The sequence below is a fragment of the Borostomias antarcticus genome, assembly GCF_949987555.1.
Source record: "Borostomias antarcticus genome assembly, chromosome: 2".
Classification (NCBI taxonomy): domain Eukaryota; kingdom Metazoa; phylum Chordata; class Actinopteri; order Stomiiformes; family Stomiidae; genus Borostomias; species Borostomias antarcticus.
This window is the reverse complement of record NC_140235.1, coordinates 4,749,377-4,761,876: the sequence shown is the minus strand read 5'-3', so window position 1 is coordinate 4,761,876 and position 12,500 is coordinate 4,749,377. Positions and strand designations below refer to the sequence as shown.

The window sequence follows — 12,500 nt, the reverse complement described above, 5'->3', positions numbered from 1 at the left end:
CGCTCAAAGTGAGCATTCTAAGAGTGAGCGCTCAGCTACTTAACGCACCCATTGTAAAGCGCTATATAAGTGCAGTCCATTTACCATTTGGATGTTCCGCGTGGTGCTGTATCTCTTGAATGCCCGGCTAGAACTCAACCGCTAATTAATGAACTATTAAGTCGCGTCGACTTGATAAAAGTGAAGGGTAGCAGGAAGAGTGTGGAGCTCTCCATCATCAGCTTCCTCTGAACATTCCTCTGTCTCTCCTCCTCTCCTCTCCTCTCCTCTCCTCTCCTCTCCTCTCCTCTCCTCTCCTCTCCTCTCCTCTCCTCTCCTCTCCTCTCCTCTCCTCTCCTCCTCTCCCCTCCCCTCCTCTCTCCTCCCCTCTCCCCCTCTCCTCTCCTCCTCTCCTCTCTCAGGCTCTGCTCTGCGCCACGCTGAGCCAGCAGGACAGCATGACGGCGGCGCACGTGAAGAAGATGCTGTACGAGGAGGAGGAGGGGAGCTCCGACTCGTCCCGCCCCAGCTCCGCCTCCTCGGAGGACGAGGACATCTTCGAGGAGACGGCGCAGGTGAGCCCGCCGCGGGGGAGGGGCGCCCGGGGCCAGTGGCGCACCCGCATCCCGTCGCTGAGTGTGCAGCCGCAGGGCGGCGCCGACTGGGCGTGGCTTGCCAAGCGGCTCCACAAGCTGTGCATGGACCTCTGCAACAACTACATCCAGATGCACCTGGACCTGGAGAGCAGCCTGGAGGAGACCGCCGTGCTCCGCGGCGCCGGCGGCGACCCCCTCTTCTTCCTGCCCCTCTTCCCATCCGAGACGTCCACGCCCTCCACCGGCGGGGGGCCGTCGGGCCGCGGGACCCCCTCCGACGACGGCTCGCGCGCCGGCAGCCACCCGGGGGACACGCCGTCCGAGGAGGCTTCCAGCCCGGGCAGCCTGAGGGGGGAGAGGCGGGGCGAGGCGGCGGGCGGGGCGGCGGCCGGGCCGGGGGGGCGGAGGAAGGATTGGTGGGAGAGCGCGGGGAACCGGCTGTACACCATCGCCACCGACAAGACGCTCAGCAAGCTGATGACGGAGTACAAGAGGAGGAAGCAGCAGCAGCACGGCCACGCCCCCGTCTTCCTGAAGGAGACCAAGGTGGCGGCGGCTGCGGCGGCCGGGGGCGGGGCTGGGGCCGGGGAGCGGCGGGGGGCGGAGTCGCCGGCGGGGCCCCCTCCCCAGAGGCCCCAGCAGCTGGTGGACCCGGGGCCCATGAGGCACTCTGTGAGCGCGGGGCCCGAGGTGCTGCGCCAGGAGAAGAGGTCGCGCTCCTCCTCCACCGTCAGCTCCCACAACATCTCCCTCCGAGACGCCGAGGCCCAGATACAGGTAGAGCAGGGAGGGAGGGAGGGAGGGAGGGAGGGAGAGAGAGAGAGGGAGGGGGAGAGAGAGGGAGGGAGGGAGAGAGAGAGAGAGGGAGTATGTGCGTTAGGGACACGCGATATATCGGCAATCATATCGGTATCGGCCGATGTTAGTAATGTTTTTATACAGACCATATCGACATCGGTAAATCGGTAATTGGCCATAACAGTAATGTTAATATCTGTTATGGGTATCGGCCAAAATGTTCATATCGGTGTGTGTGTGTGTGTGTGTGTTTGAGGGCGTGTAAGGGTATGTGTGTGTGTGTATGTGTGTGTGTGTGTGTGTGTAAACTGCCTCTTACAGTGTGTTTCTACCCCCCTCTCCCTCCAGGCGTGGACCAACATGGTTCTGACCGTTCTGAACCAGATCCTGCTCCTCCCCGACTCCACCTTCCTCGCCCTGCAGCCCGCGCTCTTCCCCTGCGTCAGTCAGCTGACCTGTCACGTGACCGACGCCCGCGTGCGCCAGGCGCTACGGGAGTGGCTGGGCCGCGTGGGGCGGGTCTATGACATCATCATGTGACGGAAAGACAGGCTCACCGGCCAATAGGGAACCTGCTGTGCTGCTGCTCGTACTCCCTCCCCCTGTTGTGTGGTCAGTTTTGCCGTCTGCTTGCAGATACTGTACAGTTGAAGCCATTGAGATCCACGTTTTTATTTTTGACCGAGATGAATTGTGTATTTCAAATTTTTTCTGCCATATTTATTATAGAACCCCTTTAATTTATTTATGTTGATAATATATTATTTATATAAGAGCTTTACAACCACAAATTATGGGTAGGCCTATATATTTTTGGATTTATGTTCGAATTTGACATATCAGTGTGCCAATTGGAATTATGTTGCACTCCTTATCTGAGACATGGTCTGTTTTCAGAAACAGTGCACTATTTGTATATGGATTAGGCTGAAGCATCTACTACTCTCATAACTGGCCGTGCTTACATCTATCCCATGCTTTTTCAATCAACGTAGGAGACGTATACACTTCATTGAGAGGGAGGAATTGGAGACGGGATGAGAGAGATGTTGAAGACAGGAAATGGCGTGACGAGCCCAGTCAGCCAGCCAATCAGATGGCGTGACGAGCCCCAGTCAGCCAGCCAATCAGTCGAATCAGTCAGTCAGTGAATCAGTCCCTACAGGCTTTACTCTGTGAGAGCCGTGGCCCTAATCCAGGCTGCTGTTGATCACGCTGTGACCTGGCCTGGGTCAGTCAGTGTCACACACACACACACACACACACACATGTGGTCTCACTGCAGCTGGCTGGACACCCAGCAGCCTGCTCAGCACCAGGAAACTCCACCACCCCAATAAATCCTCTCTCTAACTCCCAAACCAAGCCCTCTGTCACTGACCCTCTCTCTCCGTCTCTCCCAGCGTCTGTCTACCTGTCTGGCTGTCACAGTCTCTAACTGTTCCCCAGTGCCAGGATGTGACGTGTGGACTGCCGTGTCTCGTCTAAGGCACTAGCCTATCCTCATGTCCCTACTTTCAGCCCAACTCCCATCCTGCTCACCCGACTGAGAGGGAATGAAAGAACGGAGTTGGCGCCGAAAATACGTGTCATATACAACTGGAAACTTTATTGCTAGTGCCCTTGGGGCGTGTGTGTTTGACAATGTGTTTGAAGACCCACCGCTTCTGGAAATGAAAAGATATCTTTGTTATGTTACTTTTTTTTGCACTCTGATAACTGTAAGGAGATATGAGTTTGAATATGATATGCAGCTCTTGGGGAAATCAATGTATATTTGGGGTCAGATAACTCCAGGAATTGCTTTTGCTCGAACGCACTGCTGGCCTTAAGCGCAGACACTGCTTATATCCCGTCTCCCGTTGAATGTCTCACATAATTCTTAGTTTTGGGGGTGTGGAGGACTCTGACCGAACCAAAGATAACCCGCTGCTAAGCATAGGACTCTGCTGTATGAGGACGGACCGAGCCTGCTGGTTTCCACTATCCAGTTCTGGTGTTGATGGCCGGTATCGGAGCTGTGGGTCCATATTGAGGCCATGGGGGCACAGTGAGACTGACCGATCGGTTTGATGTACTGAAGTGCATACCGACTGACTGACCGACTGACTGACTGACTGCGTAGCATAGCTGCTTTCACACCTAGGACTCATCGTTAACCCTAATGGTCGACCATTTGAGAGAAGATTTTCACCCAAATATTAGACACAGTTTAGTGAGATGAGCCCATAATGTTAAATTGTTGAGTCAGGGATAGTAGGAGGCTTGAGTACTACTGTCTTTCATATAGAAAATTGCATGAGATGAGGAATATCACTGTATCTGAAAAGCACAGACGGGCTTGACTGAACATCTTGCTGCAGTGCAAACTGTTTTTCCCATGCTATACCTGAGGTGATGTCTGTGAGAACATGTACAGTATGAGGGTGATATAGACACGTATGTGGGAACGGAGCATGACCAGGAAGAAGAAAGGTTTCACTGTTTACTAGTATTGGGAGTAACTGATTACAAAGTAATGGATTACTTGTAATGTAAGGGATTTTATTTGAATTTTCAGTAGTCGGATTACAGTAACTGACCTAGTAAAACAAGTGATTATTTTGAGTTACTTACGGCCGTGCCTGCTCCATTTCATTTGGTTGATGTGTGCATGCCGTCTCTGCAGTCGTGGCTGAACTGACTGTTCATGTCATCAGGGTCGAGATGTGCCAAGAGTGCTGCTATAGGATCAGATGTTCCTGTCTATTATGATCTAAGATGGAAAACTGATCCTAGATCAGCACTTCTGTGATTCGGATATGGAATGATCTGGTTTTAGAAAGTAACTCAAAAGTAATTAGTTATCCGATCACTTTTCAGAGAGAGTAAGTAGTAATTTAATTAGAAATTGAGGGAAAGTAATCAGTAACTTTAGTTGCCCAACAAAGCTGTTAACGCACCAGTTCTTAAACAGTTAGTCTACTTTGAGATGTGAGAAAATGTGGCCATGCAAATAGACAACCATGCCAATACAATCTGTTTGTATCTTTGCTGTGTATAGATTTATAACAGTAAACTTTTGCCTGTTTATAACTTCTAAACTAAACTATACTTTCCTCTGATTGGAGATGGTTGTTATGGCATCGTCTTTGGGGTGTGTATTTGACTTTGCACACAAGCCAGGTACATGTCACTAAGATGGCCAAGTTGCCAAAGTTCTAACAGTGAGTTTGATGAAGAACTCTGATCCTGTTTCTACAGTGTGTAAATTCTGTCTGGGGCCCCCTGCTGTTGTGTGTTAAAGCTGTATTTATGATCACGTGTATGTATGGATGTATTCATATGTTCACTTTATTTCAGAGCGCTTTCCTGACTGATTCAAGTGATATGTGTTGTTGGATAAACAAGCAAATCTATCTTTGTGTCTGTGTATTCCTCTTTTTTTACACATTTTACCATGGCATTATTTATCTGACCTTTCAGCAGCATCTTCACACAAACAACTCAACCTGTGTTTATTCATTACCCTGTAATAAGCTTCGTATGCTATCTCTCCTGATTGGCTGGCTGGAAATGTCACCATATGGGTTTAGCCTTTCGGGTAGGGGATGGATGATTTAGAACCCGGTAGGCCACTTGACCTGGGGTTCTCTGCATGCTACAGGTGAAGATGGGTTATCCTATATGTGTAGTCACTAAAGATTAAACTCCTGACACTCGCCTGTACACCAAGACGGTTATGATCAATGTCGTAGCTTAATTGTGGTCGCTACTAAGCCCTGTAATTTGGGGGTTTGCTGCCCCAACGAGCCTGAGTGATGGCAGCCAAGTATCTAGACGGCAGCCCTGGCCCAGCGCAAGGAGCAGCGACAGGACTACCTCAGAAACTAATACATACAAGACTAGCCTACCTCACAAACTAATACATACAGGACTAGCCTACCTCACAAACTAATACACACAGGACTAGCCTACCTCACAAACTAATACACACAGGACTAGCCTACCTCACAAACTAATACACACAGGACTAGCCTACCTCACAAACTAATACACACAGGACTAGCCTACCTCACAAACTAATACATACAAGACTAGCCTACCTCACAAACTAATACACACAGGACTAGCCTACCTCACAAACTAATACACACAGGACTAGCCTACCTCACAAACCAATACATACAGGACTACCTCACAAACTAATACCTCACAAACCAATACATACAGGACTACCTCATAAACTATACCTCACAAACGAATACATACAGGACTACCCCACAAACTAACACTACCTCATAAACTAATACATACAGGACTACCTCACAAACCAATACATACAGGACTACCTCATAAACTATACCTCACAAACGAATACATACAGGACTACCCCACAAACTAACACTACCTCATAAACGAATACATACAGGACTACCTCACAAACTAAGACTACCTCACAAATGAATACATACAGGACTACCTCACAAACTAATACTACCTCACAAATGAATACATACAGGACTACCTCACAAACTAAGACTACCTCACAAATGAATACATACAGGACTACCTCACAAACTAAGACTACCTCACAAATGAATACATATAGGACTACCTCATAAATTAATACATAAAGGACTACCTCACAAACTACCTCACAAACAAATACATACAGGACTACCTCACAAACTAATACATACAGGACTACATCACAAACTAATCCATGCAGCGGATGTCCAGAATGTGTGCCATGCCCAACCCAGTGATCAACCTGCCTGCTCTGCTCCACTTGGCTGCCACCCCTCAGGCTCAATGGAGCAGCAGCATGCCCTGAAGACCACGTGACCCAGCTGATAACCCAACCCATCCCTGTTGAAGACTTAGTCCTTTAATCACTAGTAAGATTTAAAACAAAAACAAAAAAATATAAAAGTACTAAACCCGGTAGGCCACTTGACCTGGGGTTCTCTGCATGCTACAGGTGAAGATGGGTTATCCTATATGTGTAGTCACTAAAGATTAAACTCCTGACACTCGCCTGTACACCAAGACGGTTCAGATCAATGTCGTAGCTTAATTGTGGTCGCTACTAAGCCCTGTAATTTGGGGGTTTGCTGCCCCAACGAGCCTGAGTGATGGCAGCCAAGTATCTAGACGGCAGCCCTGGCCCAGCGCAAGGAGCAGCGACAGGACTACCTCACAAACTAATACATACAAGACTAGCCTACCTCACAAACTAATACATACAGGATGAATACATACAGGACTACCTCACAAACTAATACATACAGGACTAGCCTACCTCACAAACTAATACACACAGGACTAGCCTACCTCACAAACAAATACATACAGGACTAGCCTACCTCACAAACAAATACATACAGGACTAGCCTACCTCACAAACTAATACACACAGGACTAGCCTACCTCACAAACTAATACATACAAGACTAGCCTACCTCACAAACTAATACACACAGGACTACCTCACAAACCAATACATACAGGTCTACCTCACAAACTAATACCTCACAAACGAATACATACAGGACTACCCCACAAACTAACACTACCTCATAAATTAATACATACAGGACTACCTCACAAACCAATACATACAGGACTACCTCATAAACTATACCTCACAAACGAATACATACAGGACTACCCCACAAACTAACACTACCTCATAAACGAATACATACATGACTACCTCACAAACTAAGACTACCTCACAAACTAAGACTACCTCATAAATTAATACATAAAGGACTACCTCACAAACTACCTCACAAACAAATACATACAGGACTACCTCACAAACTAATACATACAGGACTACATCCCAAACTAATCCATGCAGCGGATGGCCAGAATGTGTGCCATGCCCAACCCAGTGATCAACCTGCCTGCTCTGCTCCACTTGGCTGCCACCCCTCAGGCTCAATGGAGCAGCAGCATGCCCTGAAGACCACGTGACCCAGCTGATAACCCAACCCATCCCTGTTGAAGACTTAGTCCTTTAATCACTAGTAAGATTTAAAACAAAAACAAAAAAATATAAAAGTACTATATTCCCTCCTTATGGACTTTAAAAAGGTGTCATGTTGGTAGCTGTAGTTATGTACCTGTAGGTCCTCTTCCTGGTGAGCGTCTGCTCCCCCAGACCCTGCCAGCAGCTGCAGCCCAGCCTGGTAAGATGCTGGTGGGGATCAACTATTCAGCTGATCCACATTATGAACTCCCTGGAATCTCACGCTTGAAGGTCAAGGAAGCAACAGTTGGTGATCAAATCACCAGCTGGTGTCCCTAGCATGGACAGGGGAACTTTGAACCTTTATCTTGCCTCACTGATTAAAATGTAAATAGAAAAAAACAGACACGCAATGCAAAAAGCAAATCATATAAAACGAAACATGTTGAACAGGATTTTAAAAAAATATCATCCTTCATCACAGCACATAATCAAAACTCAAGAATCGAGATCTGTTTATTGCCATGTATATTCTTCACACATACTACGAATTTGTTGCTGTTGTAGACGACACAGGACAGGGTGCAGAACGGTCCAAAGATATGACAGTGCAAAACAGTACTAAAAACTGTGCAAATACAAAATACCAAAGGATAGTGCAACAAAATGCAGTGCAATATACAAATTACGATATACTGTTAAAAAATAAAAAATAAAAAAGAAATAATAAAGGGGGAATAAATCTATGCCTATCTAAAGCTGAACATGACCCACTCTGGTTTAGGCGACTGACACATTGACAGTTATCAATATGGTTCTTTAAAATTGTATTATTCTAAAATGTAATATCCAGGCCTACTATAGGGTGGGTTGTTATTAATATAGCATTGGACACATTTAGGTTTCACATAAACCTTCACATCAAATCCGCCTTATCCATCGCGACAATCACTTGACCATTCATCACTAAGTAGGGCAGCTGCTAAGTCCAGTTTTAAGAGAGATTGGTGGCTCTCTCGCTGTGATTGGACAGTGTGACATCCGTGCTGATCTTGCTGTACACACGCTGGCCGTGCCCTCATTTTTGCGCCACCCCGTCGAGGAACAAGTGACAACCCATTTTAACGCTCCGCACTGGGCGCTCGGTGCTCTTGCTTTCCACGCCAAGCCTACGCCGTTGGCCCCGTAGGCACGCAGGATGCGTCGGTTGCTGGACTGGACGAGGTTCGGCCCCGCAAGCAGAGACTATATTGACTGGGTGGAGGGTGCATCCCCGCTCCCCTCTACCGACAGACAACTCCCCGTAAGTTGATGGTTATTCTTCCAAACATCCTAATATATTTTAGTGGAGTGTGCTTTTTTATGGGTCACTACGGTTTAACAACACAAGTAAAACTTTGGATTTTGTGTTTGTTGTCTTTGTCAGGTTTGTTGTCTGGTGTAGTTTAAATTTTTATGTATTTGAGAAGAATAAAGACATTTTCTTCTTGGAATTACAGTTTTGATAATTATGTATGTGAATAATAGGTTATAATGGCCTACACTGGTATGTCGATATATCTTCTTCAGGACGAAAAATGGAACGAGTTGACTTCTGGAGAGGCCACCAGCACCGAGGTCATCATCTACGTCGTCATAGCGGCTGGCTCCCTCCTCTTCCTCAGCCTCCTGGGATTCTTGTTGTGGCGTCGGCGGTGCCTTCCCGGCAGGAAGCTGGGCGTGGCCAGCGTGATCTCCCTCGCCGACCTGCAGGACCCGGAGAGGAACGTGGAGCTCCTGTCCTCCATCCGCCGCGGAAGAGACGCCTTCCCCAGCTCCAACTCCGACCCGGAGGTGGCCGACGGCGTGTTCCTCATGGTCTACCTGTCCCCGCCCTACGAGGAGACGCTCACACAGCTGGCCCGCGTAGCCTCCATCACCAGCTCCAGGGGCGCGGAGCCACCGGGCCGGCGCAGCAGGGACACAGAGGAGCCTGTAGGGAAGGACAGGACCCCCGACCAGAGCCGGGCCCAGGCCCTGATCCAGATCCAGGATGAGACCCGGGACCGGGCCCAAACCCAGCCCCAGGACTGAAGCACACTGACAGGCTATACTCAGGAGAAGGCAGAACACACAGCTCCAGGCCCTTGTCCAGACCCCCCTAACAGACCCAACCCCATAGACAACCATGTAGATCTTTAAGCATGTAGGGCAGGGATCATCACTGAACAACGTACAGGAACGTCTCTACTAAGAGATCTGGTACGATGGTCTGGGCAAGGTGGATCATCTCACACGGTGAGGGGGTTCTGTTTCTCAGGATGGGTTTGGATCTACATACTTATCATCACAGGATGTGTTCAGTAGGCTGCAGTGCCATCAAGCACATTTACCACTTGTCTGAAAACTGACAGGTTTAGTAACGCATCTGGCAACAAGGCATTTTATTTGTATCACAGTATTTTGTTTGAATATTTCATAATCCTGAACTGTCAGCTGTATTAAACACAACCTGTAAAATACATGTTCCCGGTAAAGAAAATAGCCAACCTGATGTAAATATCTGTGATTATTGTTGAATTGTTTCTAAAATAAAGATGAGTAAATACCATTCTGTTCTCATGTTTTATCTGTGGTCTCTTGAAACAGTGTTAGTAAAGTGAGTAGAGATTAGGATTAAAAAAAGATATTTGGCAACTAATATAGGCCTACAATTTCAACATATACAACTAGAAATGTACACCTCATGTAATATTATGGAATATCTGTATTTTAAGATAGAGTCCAAACTTTGAACAAGCCATGGGCAGGGTAGTATGGGCATTGACAGTAAAATGATCTGTTTAATAGCGCCATCGTGTGGTCACCTGTTGAAACTACTGAACATCAGTATTTGCTGTCAAAGACATGACATGGGATGTGAAGCTGGTCAATATTTATTCAACACAAAATCAATAATTAGTTAAATAATCACTGACAATAGTTCCAACAATGTGGACAAAAATGAAATATTGATACAGACCATTACAATATAAAAACAATCACTCAGGGAGAAGCTGTCCCATAGCATGATCCAGGCAATAACAGGACAATAAATACAAAGACCAATAGCAGACTGAGGAACAGGTCTCTTCCTTTGCCGGTAATACACACTTGTTCACTGATCGTCATTGATTTTTAAATGAAAGGACAGCGTAAGTTCGTTCAATTTGAAAGTGGGTAAACGAACCAACGTAAAGAACAGCACATGCTTGCCCCAACAGTATTGGCGCACTACGCCAACAACATCATAGAGGCCCCCCAGACTCTAAGGTTGCTTCCGCCAGGCTACTGATCTACTGCATGTTCACACACCAATCCATACATTTACAAGGGGAGAGGTGAACAAGTGAACACTTCAGCGCCATGTGGAGAGAACTGGGATGGAGGATGTGTGCGCAGCAGTCCACAGTGAGGTCAGGGGGGGAGCGTCTGACGGGCGGACCAGCTCTGGTATCTCCCCTGGGTCATGAGGGGCCAGGCTGGTCTCCGCTAGGCTTCCTGGTGGGGTCCAGGCTGGTGCCCTCATACATGACCTTGTTCTTAATGCCTTCCTGGATCAGTCTCTGCTGCACTCGCACTGTCGCATTGTTGATTCTGCAGTAGAACCTTAGGGGGGGAGCAGAGATGCACGGTCAAATATTGTGGTAAATGGTAAATGGACTGCACTTATATAGCGCTTTTACAGCTTAGCGGTACTCAAAGCGCTTTACAATGGCCTCTCATTCACCCATTCACACACCAATGGCGGTAGCTGCCATGCAAGGCACTAACCTGCTCATTGGGAGCAATTTGGGGTTAGGTGTCTTGCTCAAGGACACTTCGACATGTGGATAGTCGGGGCTGGGATTTGAACCACTGACCCTTCGATCACTGAACGACCCTCTCTACCAACTGAGCTACAGCCGCCCCGACAGAAACATCCTGTATTATTCCATTTCAATGAACCGTACTTGGCTCCTCTCTGTACTATTCCTCCTTGAGGAATTATTGGTTTGGCCTTACAGTAACAGTACACTATATATGTGCATATTTCACAGCCTGAATATACTGCATGTAGGCTATCCTAAGAGTGCTCATGTTAAAATCCCCTTGCTAATGTACAGGTCACCACCAGATTGGAGTATTCAGCTGACCAGAGGACCTACCATGACCCAAGTGTGGTGACCATGAACCCTGCAAAGCCCACATCGAAGGACCTTCTGACCCGACCTGCAGAAGACAGAAAGGGATGGAGACTAGGATGAGAATACCATGTGATTCTGCGAGCATGTTGGTGTTGAAATGCAAGAACTTTGATCTTGTCTTTATAACACACAGTCAACAAAAAGGCTGGAACAGTCAAACTCACTGGTGGCAAGGAAGTGTAGCAACCCGGCGACCAGGGATCCTCCAGCCCCGTGTAAGATGGCCTCTCTGGCACACGGGACAGACCTGATGTTCATGACGCTTGGAAATCTGGATCTCTAAAGGACAGACAGGAAGAACATAGCTGATGCGCTAGTTTAAAGATTGAACATGTCTATGCTTGCTGAAATCAAAGTAATCATATTCTGAGTTCTTTTCTTGATGACCTTGATGAAACGTTACACCACTATCTGCTTTCGATTACTGTTGCACTGCTGAGAAACGTGCTTGTGTTTAAGTTAGGGTGTAAACTGAAGTGGAGCACTCCAGGGATTTTGCATCGACTCTGTATACTGTTTTGTCTCTCTCCATGCTGTTCAACAAAGACAGTTTAATACCTCAAACTAATGTTAAGAGTGAAGACTTCACAATGATGAGATGACTGAGATCATGAGATGATGAGTTACTGCTGACCTTCTGAAGTCTGTACTTTACAGCTAAATGCTAGCTAGCTAAATGAGCAAATCCGGAGACACAGCATATGTCTACATACCTTGTCTTTGTCATTCTCTTCATCTGCCATTTTTATACGATTAGTTAGCTACCCTGTTGTACAGAAATTACACGGAGCATCGTATTTAACTAGCTAGCTAGTTCAAGCTAGCTACTAGTAATCACGTTCGACACTAGCTGAAGTTCGTATGAAAGGGGAACATTGACGCGTAACAAAGGTTCCGGGTTGCTGCAAGGACAGCACAGGGTTGGTGCCGCAGCATTTCTGTAGAAAAATAAATCTTAGCTAC

The 12,500-nt window shown here is 47.3% G+C and overlaps 2 protein-coding genes across 2 annotated transcripts in view; one reads left to right on the top strand and one right to left on the bottom strand.

Annotated features, from left to right (window-relative positions):
- Positions 1-1,913, top strand: part of arfgef3 (ARFGEF family member 3) — a gene marked incomplete at both ends in the record, with an annotated part of 29,468 nt that extends 27,555 nt beyond the window's left edge. Inside the window, 2 exons of the mRNA XM_084461043.1 lie at positions 402-1,352; positions 1,722-1,913. Coding sequence (XP_084317169.1) covers positions 402-1,352; positions 1,722-1,913 — 1,143 coding nt within the window. The remainder of the gene's footprint in view (positions 1-401; positions 1,353-1,721) is intronic.
- Positions 1,914-10,290: 8,377 nt separating this feature from the next.
- Positions 10,291-12,359, bottom strand: cox20 (cytochrome c oxidase assembly factor COX20). Its single transcript, XM_084459714.1, has 4 exons — positions 12,251-12,359; positions 11,702-11,816; positions 11,499-11,562; positions 10,291-10,959 (listed from the first exon to the last, which is right to left on the bottom strand). The coding sequence occupies exons 1-4, from the start codon at positions 12,278-12,280 to the stop codon at positions 10,818-10,820; spliced, it is 351 nt and encodes a 116-aa protein (XP_084315840.1). The 5' UTR covers positions 12,281-12,359; the 3' UTR covers positions 10,291-10,817.
- Positions 12,360-12,500: the final 141 nt, after the last annotated feature.

Coding starts and splice junctions, on each gene's coding strand:
- cox20 (XM_084459714.1), bottom strand. CDS start 12,280: ATGGCAGATGAAGAGAATGACAAAGACAAG. Junction 11,563..11,701: donor GCTACACTTCCTTGCCACCA/GTGAGTTTGACT, acceptor TGTCTTCTGCAG/GTCGGGTCAGAAGGTCCTTC. Junction 10,960..11,498: donor GTCACCACACTTGGGTCATG/GTAGGTCCTCTG, acceptor TCCCCCCCTAAG/GTTCTACTGCAGAATCAACA.